The following is a 24,062-nucleotide window of genomic DNA, read 5'->3' as shown; positions in this document are numbered from 1 at the left end:
CTCTACCATCTATTCATCTAATTTATTCTACCACATATTAATCTACTGTACTCTACCACCTAATAATCTATTGTACTCTACCACCTATTCATCTACTGTACTCTACTATCTATTAATCTACTGTACTCTACCATCTATTCATCTACTTTATTCTACCACATATTAATCTACTGTACTCTACCACCTATTCCTCTACTGTATTCTACCACATATTAATCTACTGTACTCTACTATCTATTAATCTACTGTACTCTACCACCTATTAATCTACTGTACTCTACCATCTATTAATCTACTGTACTCTACCATCTATTAATCTACTGTACTCTACCATCTATTAATCTACTGTACTCTACCACCTATTAATCTACTGTACTCTACTATCTATTCATCTACTGTACTCTACCACATATTAATCTACTGTACTCTACCACATATTAATCTACTGTACTCTACCACATATTCATCTACTGTACTCTACTATCTATTCATCTACTGTACTCTACCACCTATTAATCTACTGTACTCTACTATCTATTCATCTACTGTACTCTACCACCTATTAATCTACTGTACTCTACCACATATTAATCTACTGTACTCTACCACATATTAATCTACTGTACTCTACCACATATTAATCTACTGTACTCTACCATCTATTCATCTACTGTACTCTACTATCTATTAATCTACTGTACTCTACCATCTATTCATCTACTGTATTCTACCATATATTAATCTACTGTACTCTACCACCTATTCCTCTACTGTATTCTACCACATATTAATCTACTGTACTCTACCATCTATTAAAGTACTGTACTCTACCATATATTAATCTACTGTACTCTACTATCTATTAATCTACTGTACTCTACCACCTATTCATCTACTGTAATCTACTATCTATTAATCTACTGTATTCTACCACCTATTCATCTACTGTACTCTACCATCTATTAATCTATTGTACTCTTCTACGTATTAATCTACTGTACTCTACCATCTATTAATCTACTGTACTCTACCACCTATTTATCTACTGTACCCCACCACCTATTAATCTACTGTACTCTACCATCTATTAATCTACTGTACTCTACCACCTATTAATCTACTGTACTCTACTATCTATTAATCTATTGTACTCTTCTACGTATTAATCTACTGTACTCTACTATCTATTAATCTACTGTAATCTACTATCTGTTAATCTTCTGTATTCTACCACCTATTAATCTACTGTACTCTACCACCTATTAATCTACTGTACTCTACTATCTATTAATCTACTGTACTCTACCATCTATTAATCTACCGTACTCTACCATCTATTAATCTATTGTACTCTTCTACGTATTAATCTACTGTACTCTACTATCTATTAATCTACTGTAATCTACTATCTGTTAATCTTCTGTATTCTACCACCTATTAATCTACTGTACTCTACTATCTATTAATCTACTGTACTCTACCATCTATTAATCTACTGTACTCTACTATCTATTAATCTACTGTACTCTACCATCTATTAATCTATTGTCTGTACTCTACCACCTATTAATCTACTGTACTCTACCACCTATTAATCTACTGTACTCTACCATCTATTAATCTACTGTACTCTACTATCTATTAATCTACTGTACTCTACCATCTATTAATCTACTGTACTCTACCATCTATTAATCTAATTAATCTACTGTACTCTACCATCTATTAATCTACTGTACTCTACCACCTATTAATCTACTGTACTCTACCATCTATTAATCTATTGTACTCTTCTACGTATTAATCTACTGTACTCTACTATCTATTAATCTACTGTAATCTACTATCTGTTAATCTTCTGTATTCTACCACCTATTAATCTACTGTACTCTACCACCTATTAATCTACTGAACTCTACCATCTATTAATCTACTGTAATCTACCATCTATTAATCTACTGTACTCTACCACCTATTAATCTACTGTATTCTACCACCTATTAATCTACTGTACTCTACCACCTATTCATCTACTGTACTCTACCACCTATTAATCTATTGTACTCTACCACCTATTCATCTACTGTACTCTACTATCTATTAATCTACTGTACTCTACCACCTATTAATCTACTGTATTCTACCACCTATTAATCTACTGTACTCTACCACCTATTAATCTACTGTACTCTACCACCTATTAATCTATTGTACTCTACCACCTATTAATCTACTGTACTCTACCATCTATTAATCTACTGTACTCTACCACCTATTCATCTACTGTACTTTACCACCTATTAATCTACTGTACTCTACCATATATTAATCTACTGTACTCTACTATCTATTAATCTATTGTACTATTCTACGTATTCATCTACTGTATTCTACCACCTATTAATCTACTGTAATCTACTATCTATTAATCTACTGTACTCTACCACCTATTCATCTACTGTACTCTACCACCTATTAATCTACTGTACTCTACTATCTATTAATCTATTGTACTCTTCTACGTATTAATCTACTGTATTCTACCACCTATTAATCTACTGTATTCTACCACCTATTAATCTACTGTATTCTACCACCTATTCATCTACTGTACTCTACCACCTATTCATATACTGTACTCTACCACCTATTAATCTACTGTACTCTACCACCTATTAATCTACTGTACTCTACCAACTATTCATCTACTGTACTCTACCACCTATTAATCTACTGTACTCTACCACCTATTAATCTACTGTACTCTACCACCTATTCATCTACTGTACTCTACCATCTATTAATCTACTGTATTCTACCACCTATTAATCTACTGTATTCTACCACCTATTAATCTACTGTACTCTACCACCTATTCATCTACTGTACTCTACCACCTATTAATCTACTGTACTATAGAACCTATTAATCTACTGTAATCTACTATCTATTAATCTACTGTACTCTACCAGCTATTCATATACTGTATTCTACCACCTATTAATCTACTGTAATCTACCACCTATTCATCTACTGTACTCTACAACCTATTAATAATCTGCATCCCAAATGGCACCCTATTCCCATCCCCCTACCCTTAGGCCTCTGGTCAAAGTAGTGCACTATACAGGGAATAGGGTACTATTCTGGCTCTGTATCTACTGCCTAAATATCACCGACTTTACTGAATGTCAAATGCTTCAACCATTCATTTAAATCGGGGTATTATGCAAACTGTATACTTGGCAGACATCATCATGCATGGCTACTTGCAAAGCTGACATGTTCAGACATCCGATGAGAGAAATAATGAGATGGAATGGAAGAGTTGTAGAATCACTAGTCCTGGTTCAACCAGTCAATTACAATCACCATTACAGGTCCATTACAATCACCATTACAGGTCCATTACAATCACCATTACAGGTCCATTACAATCACCATTACAGGTCCATTACAATCACCATTACAGGTCCATTACAATCACCATTACAGGTCCATTACAATCACCATTACAGGTCCATTACAATCACCATTACAGGTCCATTACAATCACCATTACAGGTCCATTACAATCACCATTACAGGTCCATTACAATCACCATTACAGGTCCATTACAATCACCATTACAGGCTATTTTGTTGAAGAATACTATTTTTTGTGTGTTTATGTATGAATGTTTTCCAGTATTCATCCACTCCCTCTACTAATCCCCAATGCTCTCTGAGTTAACTGAATAGTGATTTCCATCTGGTATTTATACATCTGTGTGTGTTTTAGTTTATCCAGTTATGACCCAAACAGCTACAAATGGTTGAATGTGACTTCCTTTTCCCAGTTCCCACAACCCCCCACTACACTTCTCTTGCACATCGTCCCAGCCTCGATTCCTTACAGGGCCTCCATGTGTCCCTTGGTTTCCACTCCAGCCAATATCCCCCGGCCTGATTGGTTCAATTTGTTTCTTCCCCTTCGTCTGCATTGGTGCCGGTGTTAACCCTCTATGCAGACTATAGTGGTGATGTAACTCTCTTTCTAATTTACACACCCTTCAAGACATTATTGTCTTATTGAACCAATGGTATTGATAAAGATAATGAACTCTTGATTAGGACTTAAGGGGAAAAAACATCACAGTTCGACACAGCATGCAAACACACACACGCACACGCACGCACACGCACACACACACACACACACACACACACACACACACACACACACACACACACACACACACACACACACACACACACACACACACACACACACACACACACACACACACACACACACACACACACTTTCATTGCCTCTTAGTCTTTAATCTAGAGCGACACTAGCAATAACCTAGTAATAACCTAGCAATAATATTTAACACCATTATCTGGGACAGTTCCTACTCCAATATCCCAATTCAACCCCTGGGTATTCCCACAGAGAGAGTGGACTGCGTAATGTGACTACTACTGCATATACATGGATGGACTGTTTACTAATTGATTTTGCTTCACAACTTATTCTGCTCTACTGCATGTGAGGAACAGTCATAATTTGTAGTTGTTGTTGTGGTAATTGTCTCAGTGGGTTAAAGTGCTATCCTTGACCCATGACTGCATGAGACTGGGTGGCCAGAGGACAGGCACTCACAGCAGAGGACTTTGTTGTTCCTGTGTGGGTGGAAAGAGTGGGGGGGGACAGTATAGGGGGGATGGAGTGAGAGAGAGAGATGACCAGTTAAGGGTTTTCCCTATGTGCCTGAAGGCTGGGAAAGATTGATAACACTCTGGTGATTAAGTGACAGTGCCGTCGCAGTGTGTGTGTTCCTGTGTGTGAATGTGTGTTCTGCACCAGTCCCTATCTCTCTTTCTTATGAAACCCTCACACAGAGCACACAGGGGTGACATTAGAAAACCCTGAGCTGTCTCATCTGAGGCCAACAGCAAACCCTTTAAAGCCAGTGTTTTTACTACACACTAAGACCTGCTCCTCACATAAAACACATCCAAAGTGTTACGGAAGGAAGATAGATAAATCATGGTCTTAACAGCATTCATATCCTCTAAAGAACAATTGTTCATTAAAATATGCATTTGTTTGATTATGTGAATGTAAATACAATTCCTGACTGGGGTTTACTGATAAAAAATGAATGAATGATTATTGTAATCTATGGAGAGGGTCTTTCATTCAGAGGACTGGATGTGACAGGGCTATTGTGATGGAAATCAATGGGATGCGGTGAGAGGAAAAGAAAAGACAGGGAATCTCCTTAGTGATTATGCCCCTCCCTCCCTCCCTCCCTCCCTCCCTCCCTCCCTCCCTCCCTCCAGGCCCACAGTGACGAGGCAGTCCGTGTATGTGTGCGGGAGCGGGGCCAGGAGGTGCTGGTGCTCCAGAGAGTGTCGTCACAGCGGCCAGCCCCCTCCGCATCGGCCAGGGGAGGGCGGAGACCAGAGGAGGGGGACAGGAGGTAAGCCTCTCTGTCTCTCTGCTTTCACCCCTCCCTCTCACTCTCTCTCTTTTCTCCCTCCTTTTAGTCGTTCTCCTCCTCAGTCTCCACACACACACACACACACACTTCTCAACACAGGCGGCGTGTGCTTGCATTGCAGCTCACAGCACACAGATGGATGGAGCTAGCGTGTGTGTGTGAGAGAGAGTGAGGAAGCCGGGAGTGAGCCGTAGCTGGCTGACTGGCTGACTGGCTGTGTAGACACAGGGGAGAGCGTCACCATATCAGGCTGGGTGTGGAGAACTCTCTCTGGGGTAGGGAGACCACAGGACCAGGGTTCTCCCAGGGCTCTATAGCAGCTGCAGCAGGTGGACAGCTAGGCGGATGGGCCAATGGGTGGCTGAGGGAAGGCATGCAGCAGTAACCACGGCAACAGTGGTACCGGCTGTAAGGGGCACAGGGACACGCTGAGGATGGGCACTCGGCCGCGGCAACCCCCGGACCTGCGGCAGCGGGAGGAGGGCAGGCTGCTGGCAGCGGTGGCTCTGGTGGAGCAGGAGGAGGATGAGGAGGAAGACTCAGAGGAAGGCAGCAGTGGAAGCGGGGGCAGTGACAGCGCCAGCCGGGCAGAGGAAGGGGCCAAGGCCACCAAAGTCCCCACCTTCGATGTCCCCTACTTCCGCTACATAGACGAGGAGGAGTCAGAGGGAGAGGGGGATGGAGAGGAGGTGTGCAGCAGCAGTCGCTCTCTGTCCTCCATCGAGGACGACTCGTCCAGTGACAGTGTTGTCTCTGACAGGTACGTGGTGGTGTCAGGGACCCCAGAGAAGATCCTAGAACACCTGCTGTCTGTCTTGAGGCTGGACAACCACCGTGATGACCAGGGGAGCACACAGCAGACCAAGGAGTCAGGTCAGTCACTTACCCCCCAAATCAATATTTTTGGCCTCTGGCTACTACTTTTAATCTATGTTAATCTATGTTAATCTATGCTAAATTATGTGAATATTTTTCAAGCGGCATCAGAGAGATAGAGAGACTGTTCATTTGTTATTGTATATTTCACTTTTGTTTATTATCTATTTCACTTGCTTTGGCAATGTAAACATATGTTTCCCATGCCAATAAAGCCCCTTAAATTGAAGAGAGAGAGAGAGAGAGAGAGAGAGAGAGAGAGGAGTGTCTCTTACTAAAGAGGGATAGATGACTATGTATGGTGATGAGGAAATAGGGTGATAGAGAAAGAGAGAGAGAGAATAGATTGAGAGAGATAAAGTGAGAGATGCAGGCTGCTCCTGGGAGAGTGATATATAGAGCAATGGGAAATGGGAGAAGAGAGGTGGGAGGCTGATATACAGAGCAGTGGGAGATGAAAGAAGGGAGATGGGAGAAGGGAGACTGATATATAGAGCAGTGGGAGATGGGAGAAGGGAGATGGGAGACTGATATATAGAGCAGTGGGAGATGGGAGATGGGAGGCTGATATATAGAGCAGTGGGAGATGAAAGAAGGGAGATGGGAGAAGGGAGACTGATATATAGAGCAGTGGGAGGTGGGAGAAGGGAGGCTGATATATAGAGCAGTGGGACATGGGAGATGGGAGGCTGATATATAGAGCAGTGGGAGATGAAAGAAGGGAGATGGGAGAAGGGAGACTGATATATAGAACAGTGGGACATGGGAGATGGGAGGCTGATATATAGAGCAGTGGGAGATGAAAGAAGGGAGATGGGAGAAGGGAGACTGATATATAGAGCAGTTGGAGATGGGAGAAGGGAGACTGATATATAGAGCAGTGGGAAATGGGAGAAGGGAGATGGGAGAAGGGAGACTGATATATAGAACAGTGGGACATGTGAGATGGGAGGCTGATATATAGAGCAGTGGGAGATGGGAGAAGGGAGACTGATATATAGAACAGTGGGACATGTGAGATGGGAGGCTGATATATAGAGCAGTGGGAGATGAAAGAAGGGAGATGGGAGAAGGGAGGCTGATATATAGAACAGTGGGACATGGGAGATGGGAGGCTGATATATAGAGCAGTGGGAGATGAAAGAAGGGAGATGGGAGAAGGGAGACTGATATATAGAACAGTGGGACATGGGAGATGGGAGGCTGATATATAGAGCAGTGGGAGAAGAAAGAAGGGAGATGGGAGAAGGGAGACTGATATATAGAGCAGTTGGAGATGGGAGAAGGGAGACTGATATATAGAGCAGTGGGAAATGGGAGAAGGGAGATTGGAGAAGGGAGACTGATATATAGAACAGTGGGACATGGGAGATGGGAGGCTGATATATAGAGCAGTGGGAGATGAAAGAAGGGAGATGGGAGACTGATATATAGAGCAGTTGGAGATGGGAGATGGGAGGCTGATATATAGAGCAGTGGGAGATGGGAGAAGGGAGATGGGAGAAGGGAGACTGATATATAGAACTGTGGGACATGGGAGATGGGAGGCTGATATATAGAGCAGTGAGAAATGGGAGATGGGAGAAGGGAGGCTGATATATAGAGCAGTGGGACATGGGAGAAGGGAGGCTGATATATAGATCAGTGAGAAATGGGAGATGGGAGAAGGGAGATGGGAGTCTGATATATAGATCAGTGAGAAATGGGAGATGGGAGAAGGGAGATGGGAGAAGGGAGACTGATATATAGAACAGTGGGAAATGGGAGATGGGAGAAGGGAGGAGGGAGGCTGATATATAGAGCAGTGGGACATGGGAGAAGGGAGGCTGATATATAGATCAGTGAGAAATGGGAGATGGGAGAAGGGAGAAGGGAGGCTGATATATAGAGCAGTGGGACATGGGAGAAGGGAGGCTGATATATAGATCAGTGAGAAATGGGAGATGGGAGAAGGGAGATGGGAGTCTGATATATAGAGCAGTGGGAGATGGGAGGCTGATATATAGAGCAGTGGGAGATGGGAGAAGGGAGGCTGATATATAGAGCAGTGGGAGATGGGAGATGGGAGGCTGATATATAGAGCAGTGGGAGATGGGAGAAGGGAGGCTGATATATAGAGCAGTGGGAGATGGGAGAAGGGAGGCTGATATATAGAGCAGTTGGAGATGGGAGAAGGGAGGCTGATATATAGAGCAGTGGGAGATGGGAGAAGGGAGGAGGGAGGCTGATATATAGAGCAGTGGGAGATGGGAGATGGGAGGCTGATATATAGAGCAGTTGGAGATGGGAGAAGGGAGGCTGATATATAGAGCAGTGGGAGAAGGGAGATGGGAGGTTGATATATAGAGCAGTGGGAGATGGGAGAAGGGAGAAGGGAGGCTGATATATAGAGCAGTGGGAGATGGGAGATGGGAGGCTGATATATAGAGCAGTGGGAGATGGGAGAAGGGAGGCTGATATATAGAGCAGTGGGAGAAGGGAGATGGGAGGCTGATATATAGAGCAGTGGGAGATGGGAGATGGGAGGCTGATATATAGAGCAGTGGGAGATGGGAGATGGGAGGCTGATATATAGAGCAGTGGGAGATGGGAGATGGGAGAAGGGAGATGGGAGGCTGATATATAGAGCAGTGGGAGATGGGAGATGGGATGCTGATATATAGAGCAGTGGGAGATGGGAGATGGGAGAAGGGAGATGGGAGGCTGATATATAGAGCAGTTGGAGAAGGGAGATGGGAGGCTGATATATAGAGCAGTTGGAGAAGGGAGATGGGAGGCTGATATATAGAGCAGTTGGAGAAGGGAGATGGGAGGCTGATATATAGAGCAGTTGGAGAAGGGAGATGGGAGGCTGATATATAGAGCAGTTTGAGAAAGGAGATGGGAGGCTGATATATAGAGCAGTGGGAGATGGGAGATGGGAGGCTGATATATAGAGCAGTGGGAGATGGGAGATGGGAGGCTGATATATAGAGCAGTGGGAGATGGGAGAAGGGAGGCTGATATATAGAGCAGTGGGAGATGGGAGAAGGGAGGCTGATATATAGAGCAGTGGGAGATGGGAGATAGATGCAGCCGGTCCAAGATGACTTCCCTATCAGGCTGCCTGCTCCATGCTTTGCTTCTGCCAGACCATATAATTGCTCATTCTGATGAGTAAGTGTGTGTTTGTGGCTTCACTGAACTGATCTGAACACCTAGACCTTCTCTAGAGAGGGTTCTAGAATCAAGAGCAAATGCAGGAAGCAGTGTAGAGGACATATCAGGAAATGGTGATTTTGGGGTCAATTTGATGTTCAGATCGGTGTTCTATAAGCTGGGGATAGGGACTCAGCTCTGTACGTCCCAATGAGACACTGATCGCCTGTCAAAGATCCTTCATACAGTAACTCCAGAGTCCATTCAGTCCTGGCTCCTCTAAACTAGTCATCTCTCTCTCCTCTCCCTCCCTGTTTTCTCACCCTCCCCTCGCTCTCTCTCTGTTCATTCTGCAACCCTGCTAATGCTACTGTTGGGACCCTGGGCGGCTCTCACTGCTCCCTCCAGAATAACAAGGGGGGGAGATCATACGGGATAATATGGAATCTCAGCCTCACTAAAAACCATGCAACTATATAATATTGTCTCTACTAAACCTGTCATGAGGAGATGGAGATGGTGGTTTTCTGATGAGAAGTCATTAGCTCCACGCAGGCAGCCAGCCATGAGAAGACTATATTTCTGTGTTCCAAATGGTACCCTGTTCTCTAAGTTGTGCACTACTTAGGGAATAGGGTGCCATTTAGGATGCCGTAGTCAATGTGTTGGGGGTTGATGATAAGCAGAGCTAATATAAATCTCCTCATATATAATTGATATCTCAATGAAGTGAAAAGAACAATCTTTACAAATATAATATTCAAGCTGCTATAGCTGTTGAGGGTTAGTTCCCAGATACCCAGGCTAACCCAGACATTATAAAGATGAGCACTTCTTTTAAAGAACACTACAGGCATGTTTGAGGAAGATGTGATCACCATAAGCCCATAATATAATGTACAGCTACACACCATTGTATTCTACTATATACTATATTCCAGTGGTATTCAAAGTCGGGGTCATGACCCTTAGTGGGGTCACGGGGGAACTCCTTTGGGGAACAAAGAAATAAGAGTACAGATTACTGTATGGGACAATATACACATGTTTTTGAGAAAGATAATGACACATTTCATTTTATTGAGTAAATGTATCTATTGGTTTCTTTTCATCTTGAAGAAAATGTTTTGATGTAAAAACCTAAATGTACCGATTTTAAGGTTGAGTCATTAGATTTGGGGTCTCGAAAAGTTATGGGATCCCAGCTAAAACAGTTTGAATACCACTGCTCTTGTCTAATGTAGTGCACTATAAAGGGAATAGGGTCCAATGTGGGATACACTATAAAGGGAATAGGGTACCCTGTGGGATACACTATAAAGGGAATAGGGTGCCATATGGGATACACTATAAAGGGAATAGGGTGCCATGTGGGCACACTATAAAGGGAATAGGGTGCCATGTGGGATACAATATAAAGGGAATAGGGTGCCCTGTGGGATACACTATAAAGGGAATAGGGTGCCCTGTGGGATACACTATAAAGGGAATAGGGTGCCCTGTGGGATACACTATAAAGGGAATAGGGTGCCCTGTGGGATACACTATAAAGGGAATAGGGTGCCATGTGGGATACACTATAAAGGGAATAGGGTGCCATGTGGGATACACTATAAAGGGAATAGGGTGCCATGTGGGATACACTATAAAGGGAATAGGGTGCCCTGTAGGATACACTATAAAGGGAATAGGGTGCCCTGTGGGATACACTATAAAGGGAATAGGGTGCCCTGTGGGATACACAATAAAGGGAATAGGGTACCATGTGGGATACACTATAAAGGGAATAGGGTGCCCTGTGGGATACAGTATAAAGGGAATAGGGTGCCATCGCTCAGTGTTGGGTAGGGTTCGTACTTGCCTTCTCTCCCTGAGCCAAACCTCTGAGTGCTGCTATTGATTCCCCCTCAGCACAGATTCACTCATTACCAGAAAGTACACGTCACAAAACAAACAAACAAACAACGTCCAACTGGAACATTGTGTTACCATCTACTTAACGAGAGAAGAGATTGTCAACAAAGAAGATTGATGTTTTGGTTTGAGGTCTGTCCTGTTCGCTAACGAGCAGACTGATTCTTAACCCATAAGGCATTGCAATTCTGCTCCTATGGAACGTGTCCCAAATGGCATCCTATTCCCTATAGTGCATTACTGTTGACCCGAGCTCTCTTTAAAAGTAGTACAAAGGGAATAGGGGAACATTTGGGACACATGCAGTACATAGTAGGCCTACATTATTTGTAATGTGTTATTTTTAATAACCAGACCACTGTGATTGGAAGCCTTCATTATGAATCTATGTAATTGCTCTCTGGTGTATTGTCAGAGATGACCACTGGTACATTATCAGAGATGACTACTGGTGTATTGTCAGAGATGAATACTGGTGTATTATCAGACATGATGTCACGCCCTGACCTTAGAGAGCCTTTTTTATTCTCTATTTTGGTTAGGTCAGGGTGTGACTATGGTGGGCATTCTAGTTTTGTTATTTCTATGTTGGCCTGGTATGGTTCCCAATCAGAGGCAGCTGTCTATCGTTGTCTCTGATTGGGGATCATATCATATATTTACTGGTACATTGTCAGAGATGACTACTGGTACAATGTCAGAGATGACTGCTGGTATAATGTCAGAGATGACTGCTGGTATAATGTCAGAGATGACTACTGGTATATTATAAGAGATGACTACTGGTACATTGTCATAGATGACTACAGGTATATTATAAGAGATGACTACTAGTATATTATCAAAGATGACTACTGGTATATTAAAAGAGATGACTACTGGTACATTGTCATAGATGACTACAGGTATATTATAAGAGATGACTACTGGTATATTATCAAAGATGACTACTGGTATAATGTCAGAGATGACTACTGGTACATTGTCAGAGATGACTACTGGTATATTGTCAGAGATGACTACTGCTACTCTCTGGTATATTGTCAGAGATGACTACTGGTATAATGTCAGAGATGACTACTGGTATAATGTCAGAGATGACTACTGCTACTCTCTGGTATATTGTCAGAGATGACTACTGGTACATTGTCAGAGATGACTACTGGTACATTGTCAGAGATGACTACTGGTACATTGTCAGAGATGACTACTGGTACATTGTCAGAGATGACTACTGGTATATTGTCAGAGATGACTACTGGTATATTGTCAGAGATGACTACTGGTACATTGTCAGAGATGACTACTGGTACATTGTCAGAGATGACTACTGGTATATTGTCAGAGATGACTACTGGTATATTGTCAGAGATGACTACTGGTATAATGTCAGAGATGACTACTGCTACTCTCTGGTATATTGTCAGAGATGACTACTGGTATATTGTCAGAGATGACTACTGCTACTCTCTGGTATATTGTCAGAGATGACTACTGGTATATTGTCAGAGATGACTACTGGTATAATGTCAGAGATGACTACTGGTACATTGTCAGAGATGACTACTGGTACATTGTCAGAGATGACTACTGGTATAATGTCAGAGATGACTACTGGTATATTGTCAGAGATGACTACTGGTATATTGTCAGAGATGACTACTGGTACATTGTCAGAGATGACTACTGGTACATTGTCAGAGATGACTACTGGTACATTGTCAGAGATGACTACTGGTACATTGTCAGAGATGACTACTGGTATATTGTCAGAGATGACTACTGGTATATTGTCAGAGATGACTACTGGTACATTGTCAGAGATGACTACTGGTACATTGTCAGAGATGACTACTGGTATATTGTCAGAGATGACTACTGGTATATTGTCAGAGATGACTACTGGTATAATGTCAGAGATGACTACTGCTACTCTCTGGTATATTGTCAGAGATGACTACTGGTATATTGTCAGAGATGACTACTGCTACTCTCTGGTATATTGTCAGAGATGACTACTGGTATATTGTCAGAGATGACTACTGGTATAATGTCAGAGATGACTACTGCTACTCTCTGGTATATTGTCAGAGATGACTACTGGTACATTGTCAGAGATGACTACTGGTACATTGTCAGAGATGACTACTGGTATATTGTCAGAGATGACTACTGCTACTCTCTGGTACATTGTCAGAGATGACTACTGGTATATTGTCAGAGATGACTACTGGTACATTGTCAGAGATGACTACTGGTACATTGTCAGAGATGACTACTGGTATATTGTCAGAGATGACTACTGCTACTCTCTGGTATATTGTCAGAGATGACTACTGGTATATTGTCAGAGATGACTACTGGTATATTGTCAGAGATGACTACTGCTACTCTCTGGTATATTGTCAGAGATGACTACTGGTATAATTTCAGAGATGACTACTGGTACATTGTCAGAGATGACTACTGGTATAATGTCAGAGATGACTACTGCTACTCTCTGGTATATTGTCAGAGATGACTACTGGTTTAATGTCAGAGATGACTACTGGTACATTGTCAGAGATGACTACTGGTATATTGTCAGAGATGACTACTGGTATAATGTCAGAGATGACTACTGGTATATTGTCAGAGATGACTACTGGTATATTGTCAGAGATGACTACTGGTATAATGTCAGAGATGACTACTGGTACATTGTCAGAGATGACTACTGGTATATTGTCAGAGATGACTACTGGTATAATGTCAGAGATGACTACTGGTATATTGTCAGAGATGACTACTGGTATAATGTCAGAGATGACTACTGGTACATTGTCAGAGATGACTACTGGTATATTGTCAGAGATGACTACTGGTATAATGTCAGAGATGACTACTGGTACATTGTCAGAGATGACTACTGGTATATTATCAGAGATGACTACTGGTATATTGTCAGAGATGACTACTGCTACTCTCTGGTATATTGTCAGAGATGACTACTGGTATATTGTCAGAGATGACTACTGGTATATTGTCAGAGATGACTACTGCTACTCTCTGGTATATTGTCAGAGATGACTACTGGTATAATTTCAGAGATGACTACTGGTACATTGTCAGAGATGACTACTGGTATAATGTCAGAGATGACTACTGCTACTCTCTGGTATATTGTCAGAGATGACTACTGGTATAATGTCAGAGATGACTACTGGTACATTGTCAGAGATGACTACTGGTATATTGTCAGAGATGACTACTGGTATAATGTCAGAGATGACTACTGGTATATTGTCAGAGATGACTACTGGTATATTGTCAGAGATGACTACTGGTATAATGTCAGAGATGACTACTGGTACATTGTCAGAGATGACTACTGGTATATTGTCAGAGATGACTACTGGTATAATGTCAGAGATGACTACTGGTATATTGTCAGAGATGACTACTGGTATAATGTCAGAGATGACTACTGGTACATTGTCAGAGATGACTACTGGTATATTGTCAGAGATGACTACTGGTATAATGTCAGAGATGACTACTGGTACATTGTCAGAGATGACTACTGGTATATTATCAGAGATGACTACTGGTATATTGTCAGAGATGACTACTGCTACTCTCTGGTATATTGACAGAGATGACTACTGGTACATTGTCAGAGATGACTACTGGTATATTATCAGAGATGACTACTGCTACTCTCTGGTATATTGTCAGAGATGACTACTGGTATATTGTCAGAGATGACTACTGCTACTCTCTGGTATATTGTCAGAGATGACTACTGGTATATTGTCAGAGATGACTACTGGTACATTGTCAGAGATGACTACTGCTACTCTCTGGTATATTGTCAGAGATGACTACTGGTATATTGTCAGAGATGACTACTGGTACATTGTCAGAGATGACTACTGCTACTCTCTGGTATATTGACAGAGATGACTACTGGTACATTGTCAGAGATGACTACTGGTATATTATCAGAGATGACTACTGCTACTCTCTGGTATATTGTCAGAGATGACTACTGGTATATTGTCAGAGATGACTACTGCTACTCTCTGGTATATTGTCAGAGATGACTACTGGTATATTGTCAGAGATGACTACTGGTACATTGTCAGAGATGACTACTGCTACTCTCTGGTATATTGTCAGAGATGACTACTGGTATATTGTCAGAGATGACTACTGGTATATTGTCAGAGATGACTACTGGTATATTGTCAGAGATGACTACTGGTATATTGTCAGAGATGACTACTGGTATATTGTCAGAGATGACTACTGGTATATTGTCAGAGATGACTACTGGTATATTGTCAGAGATGACTACTGGTATAATGTCAGAGATGACTACTGGTATATTATCAGAGATGACTACTGGTATATTGTCAGAGATGACTACTGGTATAATGTCAGAGATGACTACTGGTATAATGTCAGAGATGACTACTGCTACTCTCTGGTATATTGTCAGAGATGACTACTGGTATATTGTCAGAGATGACTACTGGTATAATGTCAGAGATGACTACTGCTACTCTCTGGTATATTGTCAGAGATGACTACTGGTACATTGTCAGAGATGACTACTGGTACATTGTCAGAGATGACTACTGGTACATTGTCAGAGATGACTACTGGTATATTGTCAGAGATGACTACTGCTACTCTCTGGTATAATGTCAGAGATGACTACTGGTATATTGTCAGAGATGACTACTGGTATATTGTCAGAGATGACTACTGGTACATTGTCAGAGATGACTACTGCTACTCTCTGGTATATTGTCAGAGATGACTACTGGTATATTGTCAGAGATGACTACTGGTATATTGTCAGAGATGACTACTGGTATATCGTCAGAGATGACTACTGGTATATCGTCAGAGATGACTACTGCTACTCTCTGGTATATTGTCAGAGATGACTACTGGTATATTGTCAGAGATGACTACTGGTATATTGTCAGAGATGACTACTGCTACTCTCTGGTATATTGTCAGAGATGACTACTGGTATATTGTCAGAGATGACTACTGGTATATTGTCAGAGATGACTACTGCTACTCTCTGGTATATTGTCAGAGATGACTACTGGTATATTGTCAGAGATGACTACTGCTACTCTCTGGTATATTGTCAGAGATGACTACTGGTATAATTTCAGAGATGAATGCTTATTGAAATGCATAGCTGGGATGCTTGTTGTATAATGGGAAAGTAAATCTGGTTTGACCTGAGTGTTTGGATGAAGTCATGGTTATTGTATGATAGATTTGCATGCACATGCTACAGTAATAATAATAATCGTACACTTACAATTTTACATACGTATTCATTCCACATTAGCTTTCTCTTCCAAGTAACTTCACTTGTAGGAAGAATATGAATAGATAGCAATGTCCATAGTACATAGAGATATAGATGAATAACATCAACGTACAGTTTCTCATGCAATTTGCATGCGAATCCATTTTTATCTTCTGGAGTGCTTCTTTCTCTCCTTCCCTGATTAAGTGGAAGAAATGGACTGTGTCCTCAGCTAATCTCTCCCTGGTCAAGTTCTAGTGGTAGTAACAGGGGCTGTGAGCCTATCTGTGCTGTGTTCAGTGAAGTAAAGGCAGACCAGAGACTGTGTCCCAAATAACACCCTATTCCCTATGTAGCGTACTACTTCTGACCAAAGCCCTATGGACACTGGTCAGAAGTAATGCACTATAAAGGGAATAGGGTGCCATTTGGGACACAGAGAGATTGACTGACCGTTGGTTGATAGAATAGAGTCTATGTCCCCAGGCCATTCACTGATCCTGCAGACTGCTTCAGCATGAAAACAGTAAGGAGGAAGACCTGGGCTCCTATTGTAGTTAGCTGTGAGTAATATTTATAATGTAAGAGATATTTCCAGCATGGCTAGACTTGCAAAATGATGGAAACTTCCCTAATATTCCCAGGAATTATGGTTGGAGGATTCTGGACTTCCTGCTTCTATCCTCCTGAATCCAGGACCTTTCAAACTGGGATTTCAGGAAAACCTGAGAATTTTACAAGCCCAAGCATTGCTCAGCCCATAGCCTATTCTTTCCTTTACTGTGGTCTCCTAAAGCTTCTTAGGGCTCCTTTTTTCTCCACTTCCTGTCTGAATGACGTGCCCAAAGTAAACTGCCTGTAGCTCAGGTCCTGAAGCCAGGATATGCATATACTGTAATTGGTACCATTGGAAAGAAAACACTTTGACGTTTGTAGAAATGTTACAATAACGTAGGAGAATATAACACAATAGATATGTTAGGAGAAAATCCAAAGAAAAACGAACCAGAAACTTTTTTTTTTGGAGAGACCATCCTCTTAGAAATGCAAGAGTAAGGTCATTTTGACAATTAGCTCCCTGGATGTAATTCCTATGGCTTCCACCGGGTGTCAGCAGTCTATGTTCAAGGTTTCAGACTTGTAACTTCAAAAACAATTAAGAAATATCAGTTTTAGCAGAAGGACACAGTCTTGGAAATTCGTGTTTGCGTGCACTATAAAGACAATAAGCACCTGTTAAAATCAGTTTCCTATTGAACATACTTCTTTCTGTAAGAAATATTATAGTTTGATTATATTTTAGGGTATCTGAGGAGTAAATAGAAATGTATTTTGACTTGTTGTAACAAAGTTTAGGGGTAGATTTTCGGATTCCTTTCTCTGCATGTTGAACGAGTGGATTACTCAAATCGAAGGCGCCAACTAAACACTTTCTGGGATATAAAGAAGGACTTTATCTAACAAAAGGACACTAGATGTTATAGCTGGGACAATTCGGATGACAAAACAGAGGAAGATTTTCAAAAAGTAAGTGAATATTTAATCGTTATTTGTGAATGTATGAAACCTGTGCCCGTGGAAAAATATTTTGATGAGGGGCGCCGTCCTCAAACAATCGCATGGCATGTTTTCGATGTAATAGTTACTGTAAATCGGACTGTGCAGTTAGATTAACAAGAATTTAAGCTTTCAGACGATATAAGACACTTATATGTACATAAATGTTTAAAATCCATAACATTTATGATGATTTATTTGAATTGCGATACCCTCCAGTTTCACCGCTAGTGGGACTCCTATCTCTAACATTGCAGGATTACAATAGTTATTGCCGTTGAACCTCACCATCCATACGAGTTGGATTTTCTCTTTTTAATGTAATATCTTTTGTACAAGCAGGGAGACTCATTTCAGGATGTCATGGTACTATTGTAGACATCTTCTCATAGAAGAAAACTTGCCCTGTTTAGTGGGTATTAGTGTTTATTGTGGATACTGCTGGCCCATCCTACAGCTCAGTGGGTATTAGTGTTTATTATGGATACTGCTGGCCCATCCTACAGCTCAGTGGGTATTAGTGTTTATTATGGATACTGCTGGCCCATCCTTCAGCTCAGTGGGTATTAGTGGGCACCCTGGTGGCTCAGCGGTCTAAGGCACTGCATCTCAGTGCTAGACGTGTCACTACAGACACCCTGGTTCAAATCCAGGCTGTATCACAACCGGCAGTGATTGGGAGCCCCAACGGCGGTGCAAGCGTGTCTGGGCTTCACCAGTGTAGACCCTCATTGTAAATAAGAATTAGTTCTTAACTGACTTGCCCAGTTAAATAAAAAAGAAAGTGTTTTTATGGATACTCTTCAGACTGGGGTCAGTTTCAGGGTTATCTGGAAGGAACAGACACAAGAGATTTAATGTAGTACCAGCAGCACACCAGGTGTGTGTATCATTCTCTTTTTAATGTCATATTTTTTGTATAGGCAGGGAGACTCATTTCAGGATCATGACGGGAAGCAGAACCTGCTAATGAACTAAGCCTCTTGCCGGGTATAGCCCCATCCCATAATTAAATATTCATTGGCTGGTTTAGGCATCCTATTCCCTATAGTGCACCACATTGGCCAGGTGCCAATTAAGACACAGTAGTTTTTTTTAACTCATAGAAGACGGCTTGGCCTGTTTAGTGGGTAGTAGTGTTTATTATGGATACTGCTGGCCCATCCTACAGCTCAGTGGGTATTAGTATTTATTATGGATACTGCTGGCCCATCCTACAGCTCAGTGGGTATTAGTATTTATTATGGATACTGCTGGCCCATCCTACAGCTCAGTGGGTATTAGTATTTATTATGGATACTGCTGGCCCATCCTACAGCTCAGTGGGTATTAGTGTTTATTATGGATACTGCTGGCCCATCCTACAGCTCAGTGGGTATTAGTATTTATTATGGATACTGCTGGCCCATCCCACAGCTCAGTGGGTATTAGTATTTAATATGGATACTGCTGGCCCATCCCACAGCTCAGTGAGTATTAGTATTTATTATGGATACTGCTGGCCCATCCTACAGCTCAGTGGGTATTAGTATTTATTATGGATACTGCTGGCCCATCCTACAGCTCAGCGGGTATTAGTATTTATTATGGATACTGCTGGCCCATCCTACAGCTCAGTGGGTATTAGTATTTATTATGGATACTGCTGGCCCATCCTACAGCTCAGTGGCTATTAGTATTTATTATGGATACTGCTGGCCCATCCTACAGCTCAGTAGGTATAGTTTTTATTATGGATACTGCTGGCCCATCCTACAGCTCGGCGGGTATTAGTATTTATTATGGATACTGCTGGCCCATCCTACAGCTCAGTGGGTATTAGTGTTTATTATGGATACTGCTGGCCCATCCTACAGCTCAGTGGGTATTAGTATTTATTATGGATACTGCTGGCCCATCCTACAGCTCAGCGGGTATTAGTATTTATTATGGATACTGCTGGCCCATCCTACAGCTCAGTGGGTATTAGTATTTATTATGGATACTGCTGGCTCATCCTACAACTCAGTGGGTATTAGTGTTTATTATGGATACTGCTGGCCCATCCTACAGCTCAGTGGGTATTAGTATTTATTATGGATACTGCTGGCCCATCCTACAGCTCAGTGGCTATTAGTATTTATTATGGATACTGCTGGCCCATCCTACAGCTCAGTAGGTATAGTTTTTATTATGGATACTGCTGGCCCATCCTACAGCTCAGTGGGTATTAGTATTTATTATGGATACTGCTGGCCCATCCTACAGCTCAGTGGGTATTAGTATTTATTATGGATACTGCTGGCTCATCCTACAACTCAGTGGGTATTAGTGTTTATTATGGATACTGCTGGCCCATCCTACAGCTCAGTGGGTATTAGTATTTATTATGGATACTGCTGGCCCATCCTACAGCTCAGCGGGTATTAGTATTTATTATGGATACTGCTGGCCCATCCTACAGCTCAGCGGGTATTAGTGTTTATTATGGATACTGCTGGCCCATCCTACAGCTCAGCGGGTATTAGTATTTATTATGGATACTGCTGGCCCATCCTACAGCTCAGCGGGTATTAGTATTTATTATGGATACTGCTGGCCCATCCTACAGCTCAGCGGGTATTAGTATTTATTATGGATACTGCTGGCCCATCCTACAGCTCAGCGGGTAGTAGTGTTTATTATGGATACTGCTGGCCCATCCCACAGCTCAGTGGGTATTAGTATTTATTATGGATACTGCTGGCCCATCCTACAGCTCAGTGGGTATTAGTATTTATTATGGATACTGCTGGCCCATCCTACAGCTCAGCGGGTATTAGTATTTATTATGGATACTGCTCAGACGGGTCAGGTCAGGGTTATCTGGAAAGAACAGACACAAGAGATTTAATTTAATGTAATTTTAGTCACATCTGCACAAGAGGTGTCTGTGTGTGTGAGTGTGTGTGCATTAGTGTATGCGTGTGTGTGTGTTCTTGCACATCATACAAGATGTGTGTCTGGGTCTTGGGAGTTGTCTGCTGTAGTAGCCAGTACCAGTATGCTGTGTTTTAGTGTGTGTGTTGAACATAGCTCTGTGTGCATGTTTCTCCTCATAAAGAGCTGAGTGACTGATGTGTCTACAGCTGTATGCTGTGCTGTGGATTAACATAATGACGTGAGGGTGGGAGTAGTGTTCTGTGGAGCTGAACGCAGCACACAAAGCCCTGGGAAGTAAGTGTGAAATTAAAGGGGAGAATGTACAATACTGGGCTGTGAGGCACACTTACACAGAGCTGGGGAGGGAAGACATTCTGACTAATAGGATTTGAACAGCTTGTCTTTGCTCTGTGGCCTGACGGCATGGCATCCATTCTGGAAACACACACACACACACACACACACACACACACACACACACACACACACACACACACACACACACACACACACACACACACACACACACACACACACACACACACACACACAAAGACATGTACAGACACACACACTCACAGGCATGCACAGACACACACACACTCACAGGCATGCACAGACATACACTGACAGGCATGCACAGACACACGCACACACACCCTCACAGGCATGCACAGACACACACACGCTCACAGGCATGCACAGACACACACAGACACACACACGCTCACAGGCATGCACAGACATACACACACTGACAGGCATGCACAGACACACACAGACACACACCCTCACACTCATAGGCACTCTCCTTCCTCTCAATGACTTGCATAACTTGGACGATCAGTTCTGGCCCTGCACAACACAGAATGTCAACCCGCCCCAAGCTTTTGGACTTCCAAATGTCTTCTTCTCCTGTTTCCTACGTAATAATAGTGTCCGGGACGCTCAAGACCTAAATATGCACTTACAAACAAACAACAAACCTATTACAGTTTTTTAACAATCACTTTGGCACTAATTTCAGAACCTTGTGGTCATTTTTCAAAACTCTAGACACAAAACTCAAAACGGTCATCACTTGTAACACAGGCTGTCCAATGTTCAAAACATTGCATTGTGCATTCATATCTTTAAATAAACCTTGCACTTGCAGAGTCATTGGTTCAAATCACTAATTTATCATGAAATACCATAGGAACATTCATTTAAATCACCCACACCGATAGTTTCACTGTGTAGTTGTTCGTACAATCATTAAATATTGTAGTACAAAATATGTGATACACGTTTCATTATGCTACTACACGTAAATACATCACTGTAAAAGGACTAGTAGAGAGAATACTACAGACAGTGGAATCATTGAACAAAATCTGAAATGTATTGATGAAATACAATGAAATCACAACAGGTTTCTTTGAATCAAAGCAAAAATAATTAGCTACAAAAAAAGAAAAAAACTGGCTTACTGTAAAAAGCGAAACAAAGGATTGATTACTGTACTTCTATATTTCCATCAACCCTGTCTTGTGGATTTGGCCACAGGTTCTCATCCACATCACAATGGATGTTTTCATTAGCCAAACATCTTGGGAAGAATCTTCGGGCGAATCCAGACCTGACACTGGTCTGCCGTGATGTCATTGCATGCGTCATCCATGGCCTGGAGAAGGGTGGCTTGTTCGTGAGGGCGCCACCTCCACGTGGAGAAAAATTCCTCAATCGTGTTAAGGAAAGGAGAGTATGGGGGTAAGCACAGGGTGGTAAATTGTGGATGGGCCTGAAACCATGCTTGCACCATTTGAGCATGGTGGAACCTGACATTATCCCACACAATGACATAGGTCTGTAGAGCTGATGGCATGACCTGATTTAGTTCATCAAGGACGGTTACATTCGACCAGCGAATCATGTGGCTGCCTGCAACTCAATATGTAGAGTATTAGATGTTGTTCGACCAAACATTAGAACGGACAAGATGCGTAACCTAAGTAACTGGCTGTGGGTATGATTGTTGATGCCACACATGGTGATTCCAGCATCTCAGAAACAGCTGCCTTCCTGGGATTTTTACGCACTACAGTCTCTAGAGTTTACAGAGAAAGGTGCGATAAACAAAACACATTCACTGAGTGGCAGTTCTGTGGGCAAAACCACCTTGTTAATGAGAGAGGTCAGAAGAGAATGTCCAGACTCATTCAAGCTAACAGAAAGGCCACAAACGCTCAAATAACAGCTGTTTAAAACAGTGGTGTGCAGAAGCGCATCTCTTAACGTACAACACAGTGAATAATTCAGGCTGTTGTGGAGGCAAAAGGCGGTCCTACCCAGTACTAGATAGGTGTACCTAATAAGGTGGCCGGTGAGTGTACAGTAATGTCAAATCTGAAAACATGGTCTGGAAAAGTGGTACATGGGACCATAGAAACAGTGTCTGATAAAGAATGTTGAAATATTACATTCATAGATAATGTAGTCCAATTGGTTCATGTTCCACGGTAATTGGTGTCAATGGATCTCGTTATCCTGAAACTTTCATGATCTAAACATGGAATATTGTTTGTCAGTTTCCGTAAAACTATGCATTAAGAGTAATGCAACAGTTACTTATCAGTTTGAGCAGTTGTATCAATTGATAGTTAGATCATTGTAATGAAATGAATAGACAGTAATCTCAGATGTAATGTGTGAATTGCATTTTGAAATGGTAATACTTTGATGTTAAGTTGTGTCATTTTGAACAGGTGATTTTAGTTCAATGAACAAATGATCTTATCTTTATGTGTTTGTATCCAAGCAATTGGAAAAAGTGTTAGAGTTTTGAAAAATTTGCATTTTGATAATTGGTTGTGAGTTTT

The 24,062-nt window shown here is 41.8% G+C and overlaps 1 protein-coding gene across 1 annotated transcript in view; it reads left to right on the top strand.

Moving 5' to 3' along the window:
• The window catches only part of LOC139573058 (rap guanine nucleotide exchange factor 5-like), a 70,246-nt gene that overhangs the window by 13,526 nt on the left and 32,658 nt on the right, over positions 1 to 24,062 (top strand). The window contains exons 2-3 of the mRNA XM_071396068.1: positions 5,335 to 5,474; positions 6,256 to 6,368. Coding sequence (XP_071252169.1) covers positions 5,335 to 5,474; positions 6,256 to 6,368 — 253 coding nt within the window. The remainder of the gene's footprint in view (positions 1 to 5,334; positions 5,475 to 6,255; positions 6,369 to 24,062) is intronic.

The sequence above is a fragment of the Salvelinus alpinus genome, chromosome 4 (genome assembly GCF_045679555.1).
Source record: "Salvelinus alpinus chromosome 4, SLU_Salpinus.1, whole genome shotgun sequence".
Classification (NCBI taxonomy): Eukaryota; Metazoa; Chordata; class Actinopteri; order Salmoniformes; family Salmonidae; genus Salvelinus; species Salvelinus alpinus.
Note: the sequence above shows the minus strand (reverse complement) of the source record. Positions and strands in the feature narration are given on the sequence as shown.